Genomic DNA, 27,085 nt, shown 5'->3' on the forward strand with positions numbered 1-27,085 from the left:
CAAATATTTTAGAATTTAAATTATATCCCATATTGATTATTCCATACTTTATTTAATTATTTTATAACGAATAATTATTAATTGGGCATGTACAATTATTGTGTATGTTGTACTGTTCATAGTACAATATCTGATTTTGGCTTGACCATACCAGATATGCTGGTTGATTTTACTCCGACTGACCTATCTAATTTTTGTCTCTTTTTATCTAATGTAAATATTAGTTTTCTTGGAAGATAGCAAGAAGTTACTGGTGTAGGGAAAATCGAAATTGATTGTCATAGTGACACATATTTTCATTGCCAACTTCCTTGGGCCACAAATTTTGTTATTTATTTTTTATAAAAGGTTTTATGGTACTTATAAAAAAAGTTAAGTTATTTTGTTATATATTTCGATTGGCAATACACTTTGTGCGTGATTGCTTAAATACGGGTTCAAATACACTTCTGCGGTCGTTCCTTTTTCCAGACCGCCGTCATGAAGTGAAGAGTGCTTTAGTTCTTTTTGAAATTCGTGTGAATTTTACCCATATGGGGATATAATTGACTAAATGTGGTGAGAGTAAATCAACTTTTTGGGCGTAATGCTATAATTTGTTTTTGGTTGAATTTACTGGCCTTTATGGCGATTTGAAACCTAATAATTTTTCACGTGCCCTCGAACATCGGCAAAATAGCGGTTCTGATTGGCATTGGCAGGGGACAATTTAATTAGCAAGTAGGTATTCTTGAATTTATCGTTATACTGATAGTATAGGGTTGTTTTTTTTTTCTTTTGGCTACTAGAGCTACATAACATAGATTTTGGACGGATTTATTTTGTACGGATCTGATTTCTTCATGCCACATGGTACTTTTATTTTGGGGTTATGTACTCTACTGGCTCAAATCTAGAGGAGATTTTAACCAACTGTGAGCTAACGTCTAACCTAGACCACTACCAGAGCTTGGCGTATTGTGAAGTGGAAGAGGTGAAACTTGGAAGCCTGCAGTTTTTCTTGACTGGGAATTGGATGTCTGGGAGAGTATCGAATCTGAAGTAGTCTGCTGTGTATAGAGCTAAGTGACACAACATAACATTTTTTTTATTCACTTATTTTATTTTTATTATCACAACTTTTATCTTTTGAGTTGAGACACATACATAAGTTTATGTAAAATTTTATTGACATTATTTAATCGATGCTATTTTATTATTGAATATTACTGATAAGAGTACATATATATGTGACAAGTGACTCCTGTGAGGTAAGACGCAGCCGGCTTCGTAGTACTACGAGTATATACTTGGGTTATATTATTTATTTTCAAACTACTCCTAGGATGTCTAATTTTCTCAAATTAGCTAGTAAATATTAGGGTAAACCAATAAAAGGGTAATTTTGATTGGGGAAGCTTCAACAGTTAGGGTTGACATTTTTTTTTTGCTTAGGTCAATGTCCGTGGCGGGATATACCGGGCCATGTAAAGTATTAGTTTAATTCGAATTGAAGCTTCATTCCCCAAAAGGTTTGGGTGTAACATAAATTATTTTACTTTGACAACCACACTTTTGATTGTGTATTTTTTTTTTATATATTTCTTATAGATATATTTCTTATAAACATGGTCACGAATGACAGTGCACCATTCTGGAAAATTTATGACAACTGTTGACAACTTTGTTTTTCTTGTAATTAGAAACTTAAATGTTGTGGTTCCTTATTACCAACTTAAATAATTATTCCTCTTAAGGATAAATAAATTAACATAACATAATTCGCTGTGATAATCAAGACTTAAATAAATTGTTATTTTCTGTTGTTATTTTGTTTTTCACTTGAGTTGAGTAGGTTAGAATATTATAGGTAATTTGGAAACAATAGTGTATACCGACTTGACTTTGATTTTGTTTTCCAAGTTTCGTTTTGAACTTGCCTAAATAAATTTTGATAAATATTGGGCGTCCTTTGGGATTATATAAAATCCAAAACTTGGTGGCGCCATACTGATTTTGACATTTAGTTGGGTAACTCTTGGGTAGTTACTACCTAAGAAATTTTGGTTCATTTGGTTGAGAAAGAAGCTAGAACCCACATCGGCTTGAGCTAGCAGCATTGTGAAGGATTCCTTCTCGGGGCGTTTCAGGTAAGAGGGGTTAAGTTCCTCCGGGCATCAACAACTTTTGGAGACCCTCTTAAGGCCAGAAACTTTCACTATTTTTAGTACTTCTTTTCTTTTGATTAACTTGGCATTCATTGGTTCACCATCATTCCATTTTATTCATTTTAGGAAAAAAAAAGATATAACACAGTGCCGTAGTAATAACAATTTATCTGGAGCTATGTTTCGGTCAGAAAATAAAGAAAATAACTAATTTCTCGAAAACCACTAAAAATAGGTATAGGAAAACCTTATTTATACAAAAACAGTCATAAAGCGATAGCGGATCAGAAAATAAAATAATATACAGGGTATTCCATTTAAAATAACAAAGTTGTTACTTTTTTTTTTGGTATAAGCGGCAACGCTGTATCGCTAAAAATATTTTTAATCGTTAGATCACCAGCTAAAATCCATGATTCTAAGTTTTCCAAGTTCCAAATAAATTCCATTTTCCGTTCTCCCTAAAAGTCTAAGATAACATCAACCATCAATCACCCCGATAATATACAATACTAATTTTATTTCGGTGCCAAAATATGTATATTTAATAACGGCTACATCTATTTAGTTTAATACAATAAAATACGTACGCGAAAGTGGATAAAAAATAATTATGAAAACGTTAGCTTATAGATATAATTAACAATTTACCTGGCTCTTATATTCTCCGGATCGTTAAATTGGTCACACCAGTTGGCCCGGTTATCGCAGCTCGACGAGCCGTCCAGTCTGAAATAGTCGAGACCCAAACACCAAGAGCCAGTGAAGCCGCCAACTTTTTCCGATTCACCCGATTGGATGCAATCGTCGATTCGAGACAGAAAATATTCTATACAGTTTAGGGTGTAAAGAGACTGAGAAAAAACTAATCTGTAATAAAAAAAAAACCGTGATAATATTTGACAAAACGAATTTAAAATACAAACCATACATTTTGTCACCTATTTCTTCGCATTCTTTTAATATTTGAAACAGAAGGTAAATTTTCGAGCTCATGTTGATATCGTCCAATTCGTCCCGATTGAGGTACTCATCAAACCAATGCTTTTTAACCTCTTCCACTTCGTCTTCGCTGCTTATATCGCCGTTTTTTCGCTTCATGGCGGCTTGAGCTCTTGTCAGTCTGACTCGACGGCTTAAATAAATAAATAATAAACATAATTTAAATTAAATATTAAATGAAACCAAATTATAAGGTTTAAAAATTTGTAAAATAGAAAAATTAACAATTAAGCATAACATATTATTAAGTAGACTATTACGATATACAGGGTGTTTATTAAAGGCATACTAATATTTAAGGGGGTGATTCCTGAACTCATATATTGAACATATGTCCTAAACGTCTTAACTTTTGAGATACAGGGTGTTAAAGTTTTCAAAAAAAAATCAGTTTTTTAATAATAACTTAAATAATATTGTAGACATTTTCTTGACATTTGGTACATGTATTCTATGCATCAAGACGCATTTTTTGATGTGCAAAAAAATATTTTCTCTACCAGTGGCGTCCCTACAGATCTTCTATTGAATATCTTTAGTGAAAAAAAATACTACGCCACTGCTTTTTGTTGAAATAAAAATTATATTGGGGATTTTACCCAATCACTTTTTAGCAAATTTGATCTCTTGGTTTTTTTTTCGTCCGACACATGGTTTTCGCTTAAAAAAATAAAAACCATTTTACTTCCCTAAAAATCTAATGCGTTGTGAAAATGTTTATTCGTCGATTGCAAGCAAATTAAGAGATCAGATGATTAATTGTTTACAAGAAGTATGAAAAGTTAAAGAATTTAAATGATTTAAGAAATACTCATGTTTTCAACGCGTCTTTATTTAACGCAAATAAAATCGCAGAGTCCCTTATGCATGTTTCTTATTGCTCGTTGCTATGGGCTATTGGCTATGGGCTATTGCTAAAAGTAAGTTGTTGGTGTTAAATACCATTAAATGTTTTTTTTCCTTTTTTATTGCGTATGATTAATATTAATTGGCAATTAGTTTAGAAATACCTACCTAATTTAACTTTGAAAACAACAAAGTTTTAAGTGCAAAAAGCGAGTTTTATTAAATTTTATGAAACTAAGCTTAAATGAACGGCTCAAATGTATTATATCTTAATTACACTGATTACAAAAATTTTTGAAAATAGCCATTTTCACTAAGTAGGCCTGCTTCCGCTCGTCTACGAATGAAATTACGCACACGTTCAAGTATTTCGTATAGTTTCACACGAGGCAACTATTCGGTCTCTTAAATTTTCTAGAGTAGTTACGGGAGTTTTATAAACTAGAATTTTAAGGTGCCCGCATAAAAAAAAATCTAAGCTATTGAGATCGGAAGATCTTACTAGCCATTGTTGTGGTCCTCCGTGACCGATCCATCGATTCGGATAAACGGTATTTAAATGGTTTCGGACAATTAAACTAAAATGAACAGGGGCACCATCGTGCATGTACCATATTCGATTTCTTAACAGAAGTGGCACATCTTCAAGAAGCCCAGGCAGTTCTTCTTCGAGAAACTGTAAATATGACCGACCTTTAAGGCGCCCTGGTAGAAAAAATGGGCCTATTAGGTAATCACCAATAATTACTGCCCAAACATTAACCGAAAATTGGTGTTGAAAATGGGTTTCTGTTATGGCATGAGAATTTTCTTCTGCATTCAGTTCAATTTGATGACATATATGCAGAGTTCAGCACAGATCGCAATCTTCCTCGTACTCGTCTCAGGGTGTTTTTCGATTGCTTGTAGCACTACATTCGCAATTTCAGGGATTCTGACAGTTCGAGGTCTACCTTCCGGAGTACTTTTCTTGAAACAACCAGTTTCCCTAAGTTACTTCCGCGTCATCCTTCACCCAGTCAACACGTGGTAGTTCTTTGTCCTTTCCAATTCCTCGTATCCTTTCCCAGACCCTTTCCTACCCCCTGCCGTTCGTGGCTAAACCTATTCACGCCGGTAACCAGGCCGGACGCATCGTGGGGGAGGCGACAACGTGCAAAAGTATAAATTTACTATTGTGAAAGTGTATAAGTGAAATTAATTATTGTGGAACCTTAGATTCGGGGAACAGAGTACATTGCCGACGGCTTTTCCCGAATCACCCGAATGAACTGGCTAATTGCACCGATTGAAAGCAGAAGCACCGAACATAAACTAGAATAGAAGGATCACTCTAAGCGCCGCCCAAAATGTTGCCTTTCTCACTCGCTTTCTGATACTACTCTTTTTTGCTGCCCGGTGGCGACTGCGTTATACAGGGGCGTCTTCAATATTAGAACTATAATAGCGTTGTGCGGAAGTTTTGTACTTTAAAAATGCCGGCGATATGTTGCGTAGATGGCTGCAGGAGTAAAAGGGGATATACATTTTTTTAAAAATAAAAATGGATTAGTTTACAGACAAAAATACACGCTTTTCTTCAGTATTTCTGAAATATCTCGGAAAATTGAGATCCTACAAAAAAATCTAATAAACAAAAGTTGGTTTAAAAACAAAAGATTGGCTTTTGTTTGATTTATCTAGGTGCTATAGGCGCTAAGATACAACTGTGTGAACATAACCCCTTTTTTTAGATAACAAAATATAATGACGTGAAATAATAAAAAAAAAAACGTTTTTTAGACAAATATCTAGCACATTTTTTCAAGTATGTACTATCGAAAACTTTAAAAATAAACTTGATTGTAAGTCATTAGCATAAAAATTAAAAAAGTTAGGAATAAAATAAAAAATAATTGCAGTTTTAAAAAAAATTATCATAAAAAATTATGTATTTATTTCAAAAATTAAAGCGTAGCCTTCTACAATGGACTATATATAGGTACCAATAATATGTTCAAAAAGTGTCAGCGATTTAGAGTACATATTTTTTTTAAATCGTGATTTTAATCTAAAAAAATGCAAAATTTTTGGTAATATTCTGTTATTAGTGGTGGTTTTTAATAGTGAACTAAGTTTTTTTTATTTAACTGCCTTTTTATATTTCACTGTTACCGAGTTCCATATGCTGAGTGTTGTTATCACATTATTATGTAAATTTTATTAAATATTTAAAAAATGGGTATATTAACGAAGTTATTTTTAATTAAGTGTATGTAATATTAGGTAGGTAGTTTATGGTCAGTTAAGAAAAGAGCATGAAAGGAACGTAAAGCTAAGATTTAATTGTGTACATTCTAATAAACTTAATTTTAAAGCTATCTACCAAGTGTTTTTCTTACAGTTATTTGTTCAAAAGAGATACTTAATAATATTCTTTCAATTTCATTTTAACAATAATACAAAGTGCCTTTAATTTCAAAAAATTCCATATATTACACGCTGCCCGCCGCGATGTACGAAAATATTTCTTATTAAAAATGTTTCAAACACCCCCCGTATCGTAAAGGATTGCCGTCGAAACTAAATAATGATTTACGACCGCGTAAAAAAGTCGGCACTGTTTAGAAGTCCCTACTTCAAACGGCCGCAAGAGAGTGAACCTACTGTCCTGTTCTTTATACTGTGGCAGAAGCCAATAACCAGAACAAGCAAGCAAGCAGTTTCCCAAAGTCGACAATGAATATTTGAAAAGATACGGTTATCTGGTAGGACACGATTCGGCTTCTGTTGCGTTACCATCGGCGAGGCCATATACAAAATGCCTTGCTACCATTTCTTCATTGGTATAATTTTCTATACTTTATTTTCTATACTGATATTCAGAAAAATAGCGTGGAAACGAAAATAACTTCAATAAATAGTTAAAAATCAAATAAATGACGCGCTTTGATGATTTTTGACAATTTGACATTTAAAATCACAGCTCATCAATAAGAGACATGCATAGGCGACTCTGCGACATTATTTGCGTTAAATAAAGACGCGTTACGGCACTTTTTTACTCCCATTTACTTTTTAAATGCGTTAAAAACATGAGGATTTCTTAAATTATTTAAATTTTTTAACTTTTCATACTTCTTGTAATATATCATCTGATCCCTTAATTTGCTTGCAATCGACGAACAAACACTTTCACACCGCATCAGATTTTTAGGGAAGTAAAATTGTTTTTAGTTTTTTAAGCGAAAACCATGCGTCGGACGAAAAAAACCAACAGATCAAATTTGCTAAAAAGTAATTGAGCATTTTAAAAATAATTTTCATTTTAAGAAAAAGCAGTGACATAGTATTTTTTTCACTAAAGATATTCAATTGAAGACCTGTAGGGACGCCACTGGCAGAGAGTCTTGATGCATAGAATACATGTACCAAATTTTATAAAAATTTCTACAATATTGTTTAAGTTATTATTAAAAAACTGTTTTTTTTTAACCTTTAACACCCTGTATCTCAAAAGTTAAGATGTTTAGGACATATGTTCATAGAAACTTTTTTCTTAAATGGGTCCAGGAATCACCCTCTTAAATATTAGAACGTATTTAAGGAATACCCTGTATATACAGGGTGTCCGGAAAAAGGAGGCCAATCGACCGACCACATATAGGGTGGACCAAAATAATGCGACTTTCGTTATGCCATATAAAACCGTTTTTTTTTGAAGTCGAGTGTTTCATAAGATATTAAATTAAAATTTGGCGTGAGGGGGTTTTTTGAAACGAGAAATTGAAATCCGTTCACGGATTCGCTATTCTTATCTTTTTTTGTAAAAAAAGTATTCTTAGTAAATGTCGGCCTGAGAATCCGTTTATTAGATATCTTAATTTTAAAATCTAGATACTTCTTTCTAAACAAATTGGCTGACCTCGGGCACCACCAACTTTTTACGTACTGTCAAAGTGATAATTTTAAACTCTTCTGACGCTCTTAACAAGCTTCTCAATTACTCCTAAAATAAATCTACATTTTTTAATTACATATTTGTATTTGGTGTGTTTTCTTACAACTTATAAAACCATAATGGCTCAAAGACAAAGAAATGTACCCGAATGGCGGATATGGTTTTGATGTTTGGTAAGTTTTAAATATTATTGTAAACACCTGTCAATTATCAACTAGGAAAATGACTCCAATGCTAGTTTAACCGCTAGACGCTATGCCTAAACATTTTCAAAGCGATTTCATCCCAGAAGAAAATATTTTTTAAATTTGATTAAGCGCCTAACGGAGACTGGAAGTTTCAGCGAAATACGGTTCAACCAGGGCAAGAGGAAGAGATTATAAAAATTGTCGAAAAATCACCAAATATTAGTACTAGGGTTTTGGCTAAACGAGTGAGAAATATTGGGAAAACCGAGACACATAATATTTTACGGAGTGAACAACTTTACCCATTTCATATTCAAAAAGTACAAGGTCTTTTACCCGACGATCCCGAGGTAAGACTTGCTTCTTGTAGATGGTTATGTGAAATGAATAATAGAATGTGGATTTTATAAGGGCGATTCTGTTTATTGACGAAGCCACGTTCACGAGAAACGGCATGAAAAATATCCATAACGCACACATATGGGCTGAAAAGGATCCTAGGGCCATTATCAAGTAAATTGATGACTAAACCTGTTGACTTACCAGTATGATTTGATTGGTGCTTTTGAGAGGTCTGTACAGGTCGATAGTGTGTACACAGACTTCTCAAAGGCCTTTGATAGGGTTGGTCATGAACATCTGGTTCAGAAGTTTGGGGCTATGGGCCTTGGTAGGACTTTGGTCGAGTTTTGTCACAGTTTTTTGACTGGTCGCACACAGTTGGTCAGGATAAGTAATTATATTTCTAATGGTATTGAAGTATCTTCAGGCGTGCCTCAAGGTTCGCATATTGGACCGGTCTTTTTTAACTTGTTCATAAGAGATTTGAGTGATGAAATTGTTCATTCAAAACATCTTGCTTTTGCTGATGATTTTAAACTGTTTAAAGCCATTGAGTCATATCTTGATGCTGAGCTACTTCAATTGGATTTAAATAGTGTTGCTGAGTGGTGTAATAGCAATAGTCTGGAACTGAATGTAAAGAAGTGTGTATGTATTTCGTTTGGTCGTTCTAATAAAATTATTAATTATCAATACACAATCAACAATAACGAACTCAAGTCAGTTGATACAGTTAAAGATTTAGGAGTTCTTTTTGATACCAAGCTAACTTTTTTGCTGCACATTTTGGATATTATTAACAGGAGTATGCGTAGTCTTGGTTTTATCACTAGAAATAGTGTACATCTTTCACCTTATTGTTTCAAATTACTTTATTACTCTTTGGTACGTTCCTTGCTTGAGTATGCGTCTGTAATTTGGTCCCCTTATTATGATTCTCATATTGAACACCTTGAGGCTGTACAAAGAAGATTCTTAAGATCCCTTGCTTATAGAGCTGAAATTAATATTTTTCGTAATTATTACATCGACTATAATGCTATCAGTGTCCAATTTAATATCCCTAATCTTGAAGTCAGACGGCATTATTCTGATGCTTTAACGTTTTATAAGATCTTAAATGGTTTATATCATTGTCCTACCATCTTGGAAGCAATTCCTTTTAACACCTGTCAAAGAAGGATCAACTCTTCTATGTTTCGTTTACCCTTTCATTCGGCCAACTATGGGTTTTTTTCTCCACTGACTAGGACTTTGCGTTTCTTTAATGAAAATAGTTTGGATCCATTTTCCGGCGGCTTACGGTCATTCAAATCAAAAATAAATAATATTACACTTTAACCTACGTTCCTTGGATAGTGCTAAGTTTTTAGCCCTGTTGATGACTGTTTTTTCAGAGGTTTTATCTTGGTATATATATATTTTTTTTGTAATTCTAGTATTGTATTTATATTGCTATATTATTTTGTATTATCTATTTTGTTTTTGTAAACTGGCTCTGCCGTATATTGAAATAAATAAATAAATAAATAAATTTTAAAGTCAATGCATGGGCAGGTGCTGTGGATAACTATAACTTCTTTTAGGACATGTCATTTTACCAGGTAATTTGACTGGTGATTCATTTATGTTGTTTCTACAAAAAATACTACCCGATTTGCTTAATGATTTGCCTCTAAATTTAAGACAATATCTCTGGTTTCAACTTGACGGTACTCCGGCTCCTTTTGCTATAAATGTTAGGAACTATTTACATCAAGTATTTCCTAATCGCCGGATTGGTCGGAGTCGAGATACTACCGTTTCGCGACCACCCCGTTTGCCCGACCTTACACCTTTGGATTTTTCATCATTTAAGGGAAAGAATCATTGCAGCTGGAGAGCATTTCAGGTTAAAACCAAATATTTTTCAAAACCTTAGATTTTCTTTGATAAAGAGGGCGTGTATACAATTAATGAATGGAGATCACGTAGAACAAATAATTTAGAGTCATTATTCTATGATTTTTAATATAATAAGTAATTTAACATTAATTTAGAAAAAATTATTTACGTTTATTTCGTTAACTTGTTAAAATGAATCTAGATTTAAAAATTTAAATATCTAATAAACGGATTCTCAGGCTGACATTTACTAAGAATACTTTTTTTACAAGAAAAGATATAGCGAATCCGTGAACTGATTTCAATTTCTCGTTCCAAAAAACCCTCTCACACCAAATTTTAATTTAATATCTGTTGAAACACGACTTACTTAAAAAAAAATGATTTTATATTTCTCATTTTGACGCCCTGTATATTGAATACCGAGCGCTCAATGGCATAACAAAAGTCGCATTATTTTGGTCCACCCTATATGTGACCAGCGGATTGGCCTTCTTTTTCCGGACATCCTGTACAATTTAACTTAACATAAACCGATTCCAAGCGGTCTATCGGTATTTACCGTTCCTAAATGGTATTAACCAAACACGTCCGAGCGGTTATAGTTATAACCGCTTGAGATACGTGACGTCACCAATTAGCCCTTTATACGTCATCAATTTGGAACAGTAATTACCCACGTCCGGAGCTGTTTTCTAAACGTCAAAAGTCAAAGATATTGAAATAAGTGCGGGAAAAAATAAAAACAAACAACAAATTATTTCCTTTTTAAAAATGACACAAAAATTATTATGGCTAATAAGTGTTCTTTTTTGATATTTATGTTTAAGAACTAATTACATATAACATTACTGGCGTCTGGGGTATTATTTACAAACAAACAAAATGATGACAGCGACAGCTGACAAGTTACGAAATTACTTCAACCAAACACGTCCAAGCGGACACGATTGGTTATGTTATAAAGGGACTTTTCAAGGTCGACCAAGGGCTTAACCGCGGTTAAAACCGATAGATCGCTTGGAATCGGTTATAATAAAGCACCGAAGCTTATAACCTCATAGTTCAATTCAATTCAGATTTATTAATAAATTTGGTAACATCATTTTTATTCATATTACTTAGTCATTCCATCTTACATTAACAGTCAAACAACGTTAGACTTACATTTAGATGTGTAAAAACATTATTTTTGCATGTATTAAATGACAAGAACTTGCTAAAATCTACAACTAACCAAATCTATAACCAACCTAGATCAAAATATATTGACTCATCTATACCTTTTATACTTCTTACAGAAAAAAAAATCATTAAACAACCATTTATAAAACTATTTATCTAATTTCACAAAGCAGCAATAGCTTCTTTTTGGGTTACGAATAAATAGTCTAAAATTATGACTCGAAAATTTTTGCTTGTCCACATTTAGTCGCGTCCAAGTGGCGTGTTGACATGAAATATACATTTGACAAAAAATAAACAAGCCAAGCCGGATAATTCAAGCCTAAATATAAATATAAAGTTTTATGAATTTAAATTTTTACTTACCCAGACGATGCAGCTTTACCCTTTTGCTTAACTTTTGCATTACCAGACTGAATTGACGCTTTAGATCCGTCCGACTCCGATCCAGAACTGGAAGAAGTTCCCTCCGGGGTAGTTTCCGCCTCACTTCCGTCATTTATGAAATCTTTTAGGGAACCTTCTGATTCTGTATCGCTTAAATTCTAAAAGAAATAATAATCGAAGATGTAATGGTTTAACAAATGGGTTGTATAGAGGTTGGGAAAATAAAGATTAGTCTGATAGGTATTTGCTGTTTTTATTTTTTACAGAATAACAATAATAATATCAGCATGCCTCATTTTGCTATGGGACTGCACGCTGCACTGTTGAATTTTAAGGCAAATATTTTTTTTCTCAATTTATTATGGCTGTTTATACTCCTTCCGAAAGAGTTCAATTTATTAAATAGTTTTATAGAGGCAATTCGGTAGTACAATGTAGGGATTCTTTTTTCAAGAACTTTTGAATACCGTTTAATAGCAAAGCTTTTTCTTAATATGGGGTGCGAATGAGAGGATTTGTCGCGTTTTATTTTATCAGACTAGTTTCTCTAAATTTATTTATTTTCATATTCAAATCCTTTACAGCCCTTCGGTTATGTCAATAGCCAAACTATCACCCTAACCCGTACTACTGACCCAGTTTTCCGTCTGTTCCACTTGATGAAAATCGATACAAAGGTTCGAGGTTATTTCAGGTTTTAGGGTTGTGATATACTTGCTACTGATTGCCGCCACGATTAGTGGCTGTAGCTACTATCCCTCATAGGCACACATGCCTTGTCATTTGTCACTGTGTTAAACGACGTTTTAACTTGAACGGCTCTGGTTTTTGTTCACTTTGGGGGCAGGTGAAAGGCAAGGTTTCGAAGACCTTTTCGGATGTTTTCTCTGAAATGGCTCAATTTTGGGACTCTTAATTTAATTATGTCTTAAACAAGTATCATCAACATTTATTAATGTTAATTGTTGCTAGCTTGTAATCACTATACTGTTCACATAATATTAGATTTTATTTTGTCTGAACTTGATATATCTATATATTTTGAACACGCATAAACTTAGTAGTTAATTCTATTTCCAACTGTATTCTTAGTTACTTTGTATTATTGTTTTTTTGAAATAAACATTATTATTATTATTATTAACACCGCCGAATGATTTATTTTTTTAAAATCTTTTAAATGCAATTATAAAAAGCAAAATTCAATAATCTCGTGTTCTCGAAACTTCTTTTGTGCAAAACCCTCATGGTTGAGGTAAGCCTTTTTATCTATTTTTGTTTGAAACCTCTTTTATACACCCATAATACCGGTGATTCTAATAATAAGGTTTTTGTCCTTTCAAGGTTTTTTTTTTTGTTTATGCAAGAATTTTGAGACTGGAATGTTGACATATATACATTTAACCTCAACTGATTTTTCCTCAACTTTAAGTTTTGATACTTGCTGGATTATGTGTTAACTGGATATTGATCTGGATCACTGATCGCCGACAGCTATACCCTGGTTTAGCTCAGGTACAATCAACAGGGGTTATATCGGACGATGTGGTTGTATTTCAAATTGCGCGCGCTACAGATATTGGGTGACAGTTCGGTTACTAAACAAAAATATCCCTAGATTAATAATAGATAGCTACGTGGTGCAATGGGATTAATATTTGTTTTTAATCTTATAAAGATCCCCATAACCTCAAAGTTCATTTTGCGTCCTTCCTCTTCGCATAAAATCGAAATTAACTGAAAATGTGTTTTTCAGGGGTAATAACGGATATGCCACGAAAACACCTTCATAAGCTAGGAACGCTGGGATATCGGCGCAATTATTTCCAAGAAATCATGGAAAGAGCATTGAAGGCCGTATTAGATAATGGATATTCATTCAAGTAGGCAGCAGAAATGAACGGGGTACCAAAAAGCACCCTTTACGATATTTACAGGTGAGCATTCTGACAAATTCAAGAGGCCTTCAGGAAAATTCGGATATCCTTTTAAGAGGCAAGCAATCAAGGACTTCGTGCGCCATTATTTGAATAGTAAGGGCGTAAATCTACAATGTTTTAACGATAATAGACCTGGTGATGACTGGATTGAACATTTTATGGGGCTTAGAACAAGGAGTTATCACTCCGTAATTGTGAAAATATTAAACGAGTGAAAGCTGAAATCACAGAAGACACGACTAAAGAATACTTTGAGCACTTGAACGAGACAATCCAGGAGGTTTCACCTGAAAATATTGTTAATACGGATGAAACAAACCTAAGAGGTGATCCCGTTAAAAAACTAGTTTTATTAAATCCTTAAACTAATTAATAATTATTAACTAATAATTATTAACTAATAATTATTAACTAATAATTAATCCTTCACTTTAAGTCGTGGAGAGAAGAGCATACGTTAAAATACAAATATGCCCAGCCAATCAGAGAAATTGAGAGTGGCGCAGCACTGCTGATCCTTTCGTGAAAGTTCGTACGTCAAATTTCGTTGCCGATTAGCTACGGAAATTGAAAATCAAGGCATTGGTTTTGTTTAACTTAACCTATATTGCAGATTTTATTTGATTTGCTTGCTTCCTAATAATTGATTTAATTATCAACAATTATATCAACTTTGCGACTATTTGAGTGAAAATTCATAGTGTAGAGTGTTGAGTTTTTACTCCATTATCTATACAATCCATATCTGTGCTGGTTTTGGGCTCAAAAACAAACAATTTAGTGTTTGAGTTTCATTACCTTTCAATAAACTTGCCAGTGTTTCTTAGTGCATAATTTCCTTCCACTTAAACCAATATTTGCACTTATCTGTTGCTGTCTGTTAGACAATTATGGCATCACTAAGGTAAGATACATATAATTTTTTTAGTTCTAATTTGAATAATTATTTATTTTGCAGTCAACAAAATGCAATCTGTGAAGTTTATGATAAGGAATTTTCCAGCACATCTACCAGAAACAGGCATTGGAAAAAGTTTCACCCTGAATTTGTTGGGAAGGAACAAATAAAACACATTATATGTCCAATGTGTACTAATGATATCCAGACATTTTCATATTTTAACTGTTTAAACAAACATTTGCTTGATATTCACCATATAACTGTCAAAGAATCAATTTTAAATTTTAGGAATTTTGAAGAATTCACATCTTGGAGGGCACAAGATAATAGGGAAGTAGATTATGCTTGTCAGACCCGAAACAAGTTTAAGAATGGGGAAGAACACATATTTTACAATTGCAACAGGAGTGATATCAGATTGTACCAAGTCTTAGTTATCATTATCAAACATACATAAGTATGTTTTGTTGTGTTTACTTTTAGGATTTAATAGCGCGTGCAAAGTGAGAAGTCTGGGGGAAGCATTCGCATTCAAGGAACATGTCAACAAAACCAAACTCAAATAGCTATCAGCATAAAATTGTAATAGAAGCCCATAACAAAGCCAAAAAAATGAATGGTAAGGTAGAATTTTTAGAATTTGGAAAATTTAAAGTCAAAGTGTTTTGGTAAGTGGTAAGTTCTATGTTGTGTTTTGTCATGAACTATTTGATGAGCAATGTCGCACTGGATACTGTAACATCTGTAAAATATGTTTTCATAAATACAGATGTGAGTGTCCAGAAAATTCTGTCAAAACAGTACTTTGTAAACATATACATGCTGTAGGCTGTAGCCATTTTTGAGCAGAGGAGCGAGTTTGTTGTAGGTTCCCCAACTGTGAGTGAAGAGGATAAAGTTTTGTTTGTTGATCAACCCACAACTAGCCAAATCAATTATCAGGAGGATGTAAACCATTTTATTCAGGAGAGTTCAAAAATGAAAGTCAATAGTTCTGCAATGGACTTTGAAGAAAATCGAGAAGTAGTTTGAGTAAAGTATAAGTTACATTTTTAATTCATCGTTTATACTTATTTTAAGATTGCATTGCAAGAAATTTGTAGCTATGGTAGAAGTTTAGATAAAAATGCATTTGCCAGATTTATGGCTGTAATCAACAAATTTAAAAATAAAGAAGTGGACGAAGAAAATTCTCAGGGCATTGAAAAGAAAAGAAAAATTGAAAAACAAATGTACTATCCAAATAAAAAATAAGCTAGATTTCTTTGTGTATTTAATGGCTAGATAATATTTGAATTGTAGCTATTTTTTTATGTTTGTATAGCTGTGAAGTTAACAAAAATAGGATGTGGTATTTTATATGCTATTTTGTGTTATAATCAGTATAATATAACTAAGTACCTATATTTTTTGTAAGGTTTTGGTGCAGGTTTCAAATTGTAAATACAAATTTTATGTAAGAGGTCATATACATACCTAGGTATAGTTTTTGTAAGGCTTAATTTGGTGTAGGTTTCAAATTGTAAAAACAAATTTTAAGACGTCATAATGGTTTAAATAACGGTGTTGGTTTCTGTATAACTATTTTTATATCTTTTATTTTAGGACTAAAATGTTAGCTTATTTTGTATGTTAATATTCAACTAATCATTTTCTACATTTTGTTTGCTATGTTCTTAATATTTTTTAGGGTGTAGAAAAGCTAATTGGATTAACTGAAATTGACATGGAACGGGGGGGGGGGGAGGATCCTCTGTGAGTATATATTTATTAATTAAAATGTATACAGAGCAGTAATTTATTTTCATGTTTGTTTTCACTATTGAATGGTTTGGGCTGTATATACATGAGCAGCAAAAAGCTAAAGAAGTGCGAGTCTACATACTATATACCAGATTAATACATTTAGCCTCTTTGCATTTAATTTTGAGGTTGTTGATATTAAAAATACCATAAATTATTATATTTAAATAACAAATAAATTTATAGATTTTTTATTATTTAAAATAAACAAAGTTAAAATATAATTTCTACGTTTTTTTTTTTGTTTTCTGTTCTTATACTTTGACTTTTTAGTCATATTTACCCCATTATCTCGCTTTTCCAACCATATATATATACTTTATATCCACCACTAAAGTATAATGTATAGAATATGTATAGTGGTAGGGTAGTGGACAATTTAAAATAATTAAAATAATATACTTTCAAATAACTATTGACAATTATTATATTACTAAGGTGCATATTAGAATTATGACATAGAGGTATGTAAAAATGCGAACTTTAACATGTTCACCATATATTGTTAAAAAATTGAATTGCCATTTATTTTTATTTTCTAACTTTTTTATTTATCCACTCATCCACCTATTAACCAATTAATTTATCAGCTCTACACACCAATTCAATTTCGTATCACCCCATTTTTAATATTTAACTAACAATAATAATTAAATAATTCATACATTGCGCTTACACGTACCGCTATACCAAATGATTAACAAATTTAGTCAATAAAAGAGAGAATTTGCTATAAAAACCAAATTTGGCAAGTATTTTAAAAATAATAATTGATCACACGCTGTAAATATTTAAAAAAATCAATAATCCATTTACTAATAATAGCTAAAGTATCTTCTTATTAAATGTTTTTAATGAATATTGCACTTTTCTTCATCTAAAATATATACGCATCATAAAAACCTAATTAAATATAAATATGAATAGAAAAACTCTACATACATTGAAAATTTCCTATTTTGAATTTGGCGGTTCGCATACCAGGCTCTCGCGGATGTCGAAGCGCTCTAATTGGCTAGGCATATTTGTATTTTAACGTATGCTGAAGAGAAGCATGCGCGAAGGATAATGGATTTTTCCAAAATGTCAACGTCCGTTATGTTTGCTGCGGCTGGAGATGGCACTTGTTTTCCTCCATACGTTGTGTACAAAAGTACAAATCTCTACCCAGACTTGATAGAAAATGGTCCCGAAAACACGCAATATAACAGAACACTAAGTGAATGGTTGGATACTCCATGTTTTGAGGACTGGTTCCTCAAATTAGCTCTTCCATATCTGCGACGAAAGGAGGGCAAGAAGGTTCTTTTTTGCGATAACCTGGCAAGCCATCTTTCCTACTGCATTATCAAAAGTTGCATAGAAAACAATATTCGGTTTGTTTTTTTGCCGAAGAATTCGACACACATCAGATTAAATCAAATTAATGTGTCAGCCCCTGAACGTTGCAGTATTTGCACCTCTAAAACGGGTGTGGCGAGAAATTCTGACTGAATGGAAATGAACCCATAAACATACTGCTCAGTCCTTGTCAACAGAAAGTAAATAAATAAAATTAAAAATAATAAAATTTAAAAAAAACAATAATAACGAATAGAAGGCTTTTGACATGGAATCAAACCCTGGAGAGTATATCCAATACCAATTTTATACCTTTTATCCCCTGATGATGGACACCACTGCGTCGTCCAAAACATGTAGGGAATTTTAAAATAACTAAATGTTTAATAAATAAATGGAGGGAAACTGCAGGATTTTCATTTTGCCATAACTCTTAGGAATGTTTACGATGAATTTTTAAAGAGACTAGCATTTTGTCAAGAAGTTAATGGTGGGTATTTTGAATACTTAATAAAATAATTCAAATATTTAATTCGTTGAGTTTCATTTATAATTCTACGTAGAAAAATTAAATTCGTTTCTTTCAACTTTTAGTAGAATAAGTTTTAGAGGCTTTTAAATTCATAAAAACAGCAATTTTCAAAGCCGCGTATTTTGGAAACAGTTGAATAAGAGTATGGCATGTGATACATTAAAATGTTTATAATTTTGTGTAGAATCCAAAAATGTAATCACATACAGTTATTCCATTTAAAATAAAAAAGTTGGTATTGACCACGGCTACATGAGACAAAATTTTTGTTGAAAAAAATGCGCAACCATAAATATTAATAGACGTATGCGAGCGTTTTTTTCGAACACGGTTTCATGTATTTTTTATTGAATTTGGTCCATATTTTTGCCGTTCACTGTATTGGTTTTTGTAATTCTAAGCAGTTTTGGACAGTAGTCACTATTTTGAAAATCTTGAAATCATCCGCAAACTGCAGTTTAGGACAAGCAGAAATAAGTTTTGTCCGGTAATCTAAGAAAATTAAAAAGAATGACTGTCCTAGATTTGATCCCTGCGGGACGCCTGACGTTACCTCATACTTTTAAGAAAAACAAAATCATTAAATATGAGCGAGACAGACTAAGATATTTGAAAACCATAAATTTTGTTGTCTACGAAAGACAAATTTGGTGCAACACTTTCAGATTAGTATCATAAAAACGTAAATTGTGTGAATGTTGTATAATCTGCGAATATAATATCACACATAAAATACACTTACATCTTTTTTTTCCATATCCTCAATACTCTTCATTAACAGCACCCTGGGATGAGTGCATATTCTTTGCAATTCTTGAAAATCAATGAAAAGAAACGAGGTTCGAGCAGTTTTTCCTCTTCGAGCAAAATTATCCAAATAATGCTTGTACAATTTAGCCTACAAAAATATATTACATTTAAATCACGCGGTTAAATATTTTAGAAACTTTCAATCTTACAACTTAAAATTAATGTGTGCAAAAATTGTAATATAGCATAAATGGGGTATTAAAGCTGTCAAAAAAAAATGTTTGTTATTGTTAAAACTTTTACCACCCTGTAGCTCAAGACTTTTAAGATCTACATATTATCTTTATAGAAACTTTTCTGCTTAATTTCGTCCAAAAACGATATTTCTTAAAATATAAACTGGGAGTCAATTTTCTTAAATTGACTGATTTAAATTGAATTTATGAATGAGCCGTTTAACCTATATTTGGTTATCAATCTACGGCAAAATACAAAATTATAATCTTAATTGCAAATATATGACTTCAGTGAAAGCTAAAACGAAAAACTTGATTGAGTCCCGATTCTAGGTACATTCTTAAAGTTTTCTGTGATATATACACATGTAAGTAAATAAAAAAACTTCTTACTTGAATTGGTGTAAGCTTTAAAAACAAAACATATTCGTACTTAGGCGGCAAATACGGTTCCAACACCTCATAATCCTGCCGCTGCACCACACCATCCAGCAATTTATGTAACACATGCGATCTCCTTCTCATAATCATAATGTCGTGCTGGGTCGAGTCCGTATACTGACCATTTGTTATCGGGTTCACGAACCTACCAGAAACCATTTTAATGCGGGTTAATATTTTAAATTTAATTAAGTTTACCTGTTCAAGTATTCCTTATAAGTTCCTAACAAGTTCGGTTTAATAAACTGTACCATGCACCAATACTCTCTCAAATTATTTTGCAAGGGGGTGCCAGTTAGCACGATCCTTCGTTGAGTTTTTATTCGGTTCATTGCTATACTTAAGTTTGTTTTTTCATTTTTTAACAAATGGCCTTCGTCGCAAATTACTAAATCTGCGCCTAAAACCAACATTGTAATTAAACAACAGCGAAATAATGTAAACCTTAGGTTACATTTTAAAATATACTAAAATGCACACATCAAAATTGTCTAGGGTACCAAGGTACTAAAAGATAATTAAATGAAATGTTGGACAATATTAAAATTAAACACATCTTAAATCATTTTACTATGTGGTGCAAAAATAATGTTATAATTTGAACCGGCTGTCGTTTTGTTATAAATTAAAGAAAAGAGCTCCGTGGTCGAACAAAGTTTATTTGAAAGTGTAAGATTGATGACATTATTTGGAAAAAATTATATCGTTCAAGTGGCCACCTCTCGAGCTGATTCATACTTGCGCTCGGTTTACGGCATTTTGAATTGCTTCTTGCTCACAAAACATCTCGTTCCAAATTGGCGATCGCTTCTTCAATGTTAGTTGTCAGGACTTGTAAACTGCGTGGTTTGTTACGGTTAACGCGATTTTAACAAGCCGCAAAGGAAGAAGTCTGGTGCTGTTAGATCTGGCGATCTGGAGGGCCTGTTCAACTCTCCAAAACGGGTTCAATCACTCTACTTCGAAATTGGTGTCTCAAAAGCTCTATCGTTGCCCGAGCTGTCTGAGCGGTTGCTCTTTTTAGAAAAACTTTCCTCAATTTCTTTTAACACACATGATATTTTGGTAAGTTTTGACATTCTAAGTTTTTTTACTAATGTCCTAGTTGAAAAAACTGAAAATATAAACTTAAACTTAAAAGATATAAACCTAAACAACTTTCAAGAGGATTTGGAGGCTGTTTCATTTCAGTTAATATATGAATTCGAATCCATAGATGATAAGATACATTTTTTAAACAATAACTTACTCAAGTTGTTCGACAAGCATGGTTCTATTAAAACTATAGTTGTTCGAAAAAAAAAAGATTCTCTGTGGCTGACAGATAATATTAAACTATTGCAAAAATTAAGAAATAAGGCATTAAAGGATTTTAAAACAACTAAACTGCCAGCTAAATGGAATTATTACAAACAGCTTAGAAAGTATACCACAACAGCGATTAGAGTGGAAAAAAGGGCTTTTTATAGTGATAGATTTGAGAATTGGACACACATGACAAGTGAGGAGGACAGGAGTGTGACACAAAGACAAGTGGCGTGAACTAAGAAAAATATTGCTATCAAAGCAGAAGCAAATTCCTAAATCTTTTGTAAATACCAACAATTTTAATTCATATTTTATAGATAGTTTAAGAATGACAAATATTGATAATGGGCTTGGAAAATTTAAAAAAATATATGTATATTTTCCTAAAAATAAATACAACATAAGTTTATAAGAACAATAACGTTTATTTCAAGTTGTTAGGGTAAGTATTTGCAAAGTTATAAGGCTGCTAGTCTGGGGTTTTTTATACCTCCCGAGATTCCGTCCCAATTACGCGCTACGTCATAGACGCCGACGCGACGGTGTATTATAGAGCGCTCGCTAGCCAGCCAGCCACAGCCTAGTACCCAGGCGTTATTTTGACAGGGTGGTTTTGTTTGGTGACTTTTAACTTTTATTATTGACGTATTTTGCTTGTTGACTAATTACAATGGAGCAGGGATTTGTTCGTGGCCAGTCAGACAACTTACCCATTATATAAACGTTAATATTTTAAAACTATAAATTCTATTCAAAAATAATTAAAAATAAACTTTTACTTTGACACCCTGTTTTTCAAAAACTAAGCATTTTTCTTAGACAAGGTAAATGACACCTGAAACGAGCTGCTTGCCACCAAATCTGCAAAAATGTCATTTGGAAGTTATTTCTCCTACGAAATTTAAATCAAAACACTGAACATCCCACTTTGATGTAATATCCAAAAAGTATAGATTTAACCAAAAAAAAACCAAGAATCTCTTAAAATACACTCAAAAACAAGTAAGCGTGTCACCATAATGCGAGAAAAATTCGGCTCACTTCGTTAACATTGTAAATATAGGGTAATACCGGTCCATCCATTTTCCTTGCCTAAGGCGTTTTTCGACATAGAACATATGTACATATGAACTTATTAAAATACAATACAATATTTATAGCAGGTATGTGGAGCAGACATTTTGAAAAACACAAACAACAGCAAAAACATGCATAATAATATTAACAAAGCAGCGTGCGCGGTCGACATGCTAGCGTCGGTCGTCGCGTCCACTTGGGCGTCTGTGACGTATCATCCCGGCCGCGCTGGTACAAGGAAAAAATTAAACATGGCGTATTTATTCGAACTTTGAAAATTAATTGTGAAGTAACTATAAATGCTAGAGAACTGAAATAAACTGCTAAATTTAAGTTGGAGCCTGCTCTTTTTTACTAAAAAATAATCGAATTGTCGTTTCCAAGCTCATTGTGCCATAGAACATTTTTCTCGTATAGGCACTACCTTTACCGTACGCCTTGTTGACACATCCTATACACTATCTTAACTAAGACATCAATTATTATTTCGTATTGTCTTTTTACAGTAATATCCTTAATGTTACTGTACTGAACCTTTAATATTTACGCTAGTAGTGTAAGTGCAGTTTTTTACCTGGATCGACTAGGGCTGTTTGAAACGAAGATCTCATTTTTCTTGGTATAGTCTTACTATCAGGATTACTGATGTTTCTAAACATATTGTAGCCTATAATGAGTACTCCTCCTTCCTCATGCCAGCATTTCACTGTGTAGTTTCGCTCCTGGTTAACTGCGCTGGTTTTACAGGACACCAACTCAAATACCTTAAAAAAGAATTTTGCCTATATATGTATATTTCATATGACCCGGGTGCATTTAGGCATTCCATTAGAGGATTCGGCAACCGTCTTTATTCTGATCGGTGGATTTTAGTTTGCATCGAGATTTACTCGATGTGGCTAAACAAAACTCAGTATGGTGCCGAATCGTATAGCGGAATGTTAAACTGCTTTTCGAGCGCTGTTTTACCAAAGTGCCAGGGAATCCGGATTTGCAGTGTTTAAACTTTAACAACGCATTCCGTATTGAGAATAAGCCTTAATTTTCTTTATAAACATATGTTGAGAAACTCTTCATTTTCAAAATACAAAGTGTTACAATTTAAGAAAAAAAAAATGGTTTTAAGTCATAACTTTCATTTTACTTGAAATATTTATGAAATTTGATGCACGCATTTGATGTAACAAAAAGCACTTTTTTAACAGATTTTTTTTTTAATTTTATGTAAATTTTTAGAAAGAAAATAATATCACAAGAAAATAATCCGAGCATTTCACAAAACATTTGAAACACTCACAGACTTCTCACCTCTTTTTAGCCAGTCTATTAAACAAAGATAAAACACCTAGGCTGTGCAAGTGATTGTATATCTCTCTCTACCCCACTGATTTTGAGGATTACGGGGCCGTACACAGATACATTTTTGGGCTGTTTTTGTATTACTTTCGTCGTGTTTTAAAGAGATCTCTAAGGATAGGTCTATCCCCTTTAATAGCTAGGAGAGGAGTCATGTGAGGTTATTATTATTTGATAAGTTTTGCCGGTTTTGCTTTTTACACATTTATGAAAGTGGAGAATTTATAATTTGGCTTGTATTCGTTTAAATTTTTTGCAGTTTTTACTGTAAGGGAGTTTTATTTTAATTGTGAAGTTTGTCCTTCTAGTGTATGGAGACTTTTGAAAAGGAATAAGTATCATCTGTACAAAATCCAAATGGTATACCATTTAACTGATCGAGGAACAGAATTCTGCGAAACTATGACGGAAACCATTGCACGGCATCCTACCTATCTTCATAATATTTGTTTTAGTGATGAATGTACATTTTTTATCAACGGTAATGTTCATAAACAAAATTGTCGTTATTGGAGTGATACTATTCCTCACGTCTTCCGGAAAACTCATACTCAATATCCAGAAAAAATAAACGTTTGGGCAGGGATATTGGGGAACCATATTGTGGGGCCTCTATTCATTGAACAAAATTTAACAGGGGAACTGTATTTGGATATGCTGGAAAATACTATTGACCCTCTAATCACCAAAATTGTCGAAACGAATCCTAATGAATTCGATATGAATATTATATTCCAGCAAGATGAGCTCCACCACACTACTGCAGATAAGTTCGGAAATATTTAGATAACAATTTCCGCGGTCGCTGAATTGGCCGTCGAGGACCTGTGAAATGGCCAGCTCGCTCGCCAGATTTGACACCTCTAGGCTTTTTTATGGGGCTATTTGAAGCGAAACGTGTATGAAACTGAACCTGCTTCAGTATTGGATTATTTGTTGTTAATTACACTACCGCTCAAAATTATTTGCCCACCATGTATTCTTTTTAATATTTTGAATTAGATACAAAAATCTTATCTTTATACCTATATTTAGCTTGGATCTCTTTTGTAAATTGCATATATGCTTAAACAACATGCCTATCATCTATGGTTCGTTGAAAAACACTGAGTATTTAAAAAAAAGTCTTGCAAATAACAAACAATGTAGTGAAAATATGCACTTCTTCTAAAAACTAATCTGTTTACAGCTCGTTTCCGATGAAATTTGAAACATTTAAAGGTGTTTAGTCTTCAAGAATTGATTTTGTGTAACATTGGTAAATAATTTCCCTTGCTTATTGACGATTGTCACCGTTTCTTTGCTGGTTGTCAACATTCTTTAAAATGGCTAAAACAAAAGAGTTATCGGTAGAAACAAAAGGTATTAACATTGGACTTCATAAGGCTGGAAAGACTAACCGTCAAATTTCGACGGATTTGGGAATTCCAAGGCGGACTGTCGATTATAATGCTTCATGAAATTCACCAGAGAAGGGACTATTACCAACAAACCCCGATCGGGAAGGCCAAAGGCAACAAGTTCAAAGAAGGATGTAAATATTATAATTACAAGCAAATGCAATAGACGCCTTACCGCCCCTGAAATCACAGTAAAAAACAACAAGAAACGTAAAAAAGCGGTCAGTGTTTCGACAGTAAAACGGCGACTTTATAATGCTGGTCTTAAAGGACGTTTAGCTGTATCAAAACCGCTACTGAAGGATGTCAAAAAGAAGAAAAGACTTGAATGGGCTCAATCACACAAAGAATGGACCATTGATGACTGGAAAAAATTTCTCTGGAGTGACGAGTCGAAATTCGAGGTTTTTGGAACGAAGAGGCGAGTTTTTGTTCGCCGTTATGCCAATGAAAGGGTCGCTGAGAATTGTACGGAGGATCTGCAGTGAGCGATCTAATTAGAATAGAGGCAACTCTTCGAAAAGAGGGTACTTCCTTCTGGTACTTGAATAATTGGGGAAAACTTCATCTTTCAACATAACAATGACCCCAAGCACACGTCGAAATTGTGCAAGCAATATTTAGGTCAATTACAAAGGCAACATCTTCGGAAAGTTATGGTATGGCCCCCACAATCACCGGACCTCAATCCTATCGAATTACTGTGGGATGAACTGGATAGACAAGTGCGAAAATCATGCACCACATCAAAAGAAGACTTGTGGAGGATCATCCAAGAAGAGTGGCACAAGATACCTCAGGAAACTTTGGACAAATTAATTAGAAGACTACCGAAACTCTGTGAAGTTGTTATTAAAAATCGATGCGGACATGTAGATGAATCTAAAATTTGATTTTCTTAAATTTAAAAATTCTTAAATTTAATTAATTGAAAAATGTATTGTTTATATTCATTTTTTTTGTTATAAATAAACCGTTTCATAAGAATAAAACTGATGGGTTTATTATTTTTAGTTATAACTTTAAAACAGTCATATGTGGGCAAATACTTTTGAGCGAGTGTGTGTGTGTGTACAGTGCATCCTCTGGTACACTCTCTGCCGATACAATCTCTGATCACAGACTCGTTTTTGTCGACTTAAAACTAAAATCTAATAAACCTTTATCAAAACTTGTTACGTATCGTTGTTTTAAAGGTTTTGTTTTAAATGATTTTTTGTCCGATCTCTACAATTTGCCTTGGATGGACATTGTTTATGAGAACGATATAGACAAAAAATTACTTCTTTTTACTAATTTTTTAAACAGACTTTTTGATATTCATGCTCCCTTTAAAGAATCTAGAGTGACAAAACCTCATGCTCCGTGGCTAACAGAAAATTTGAAGGCTGTCATGAAGGAGCGAGATAAAGCCTTACAAAAATTTAAGCGTACTAAAGAACCTCAAGTTTGGGACCGGTACAAAGATTTACGTAATTTTACAGTTTCTGTACTGAGATCCGAAAAAAAGGCCTATTTCAATTTTATTTCTAGACAAAAAAACATAAAAAAACATGGTCAGCACTAAGATCGTTAAATGTCCTAAGCTCAAGTGATAGCAAGTTATCACCTAATTTAACAGATCCAAACTTAATAAACCAGCATTTTTCTTAATTTTTTACAGCAACAGATCTAACGACTGTGATGAAACTATAGAATTTTACGAAAACAACAAATTCAGCGCATCGAAAAAATTTAAGCTTTCCATGTGTTCTATAGAAGATGTTCATAAAATATTCAAAACATGAAAACTACTGCTTGTGGCACAGATAAAATCACATCATCTATGTTAAAATATTGCAGTCCATTTATTGATCCTTACATAACTAATATTATTAACAGTTGCATAGAACAAAATTATTTTCCTCAAAGTTGGAAAACTGCAATAGGAATACCTTTACCAAAATCAAAAAAACCAGAGACCTTCAATGACTTACGCATTATAGCAATTTTACCTGCCATTTCGAAAATAATGGAGAAAATTTTATACAGCCAGATGTACTCATATTTAAATGATAATGGTATGATCTCAGAATTGCA

General features: G+C 33.0%; 1 protein-coding gene across 4 annotated transcripts in view; it reads right to left on the minus strand.

The window, feature by feature from the left end:
- The window catches only part of LOC126736016 (transcriptional regulator ATRX homolog), a 181,542-nt gene that overhangs the window by 51,828 nt on the left and 102,629 nt on the right, over positions 1–27,085 (minus strand). For all 4 annotated transcript variants that reach the window (XM_050440201.1, XM_050440200.1, XM_050440202.1 and 1 more), the window contains 7 exons: positions 22,825–23,014; positions 20,064–20,265; positions 19,818–20,010; positions 19,181–19,336; positions 11,901–12,079; positions 3,079–3,282; positions 2,799–3,017 (listed from right to left, as the gene is read on the minus strand). In XM_050440201.1, the coding sequence (XP_050296158.1) occupies positions 2,799–3,017; positions 3,079–3,282; positions 11,901–12,079; positions 19,181–19,336; positions 19,818–20,010; positions 20,064–20,265; positions 22,825–23,014 (1,343 nt within the window). The remainder of the gene's footprint in view (positions 1–2,798; positions 3,018–3,078; positions 3,283–11,900; positions 12,080–19,180; positions 19,337–19,817; positions 20,011–20,063; positions 20,266–22,824; positions 23,015–27,085) is intronic.

The sequence above is a fragment of the Anthonomus grandis genome, chromosome 5 (genome assembly GCF_022605725.1).
Source record: "Anthonomus grandis grandis chromosome 5, icAntGran1.3, whole genome shotgun sequence".
NCBI lineage: Eukaryota > Metazoa > Arthropoda > Insecta > Coleoptera > Curculionidae > Anthonomus > Anthonomus grandis.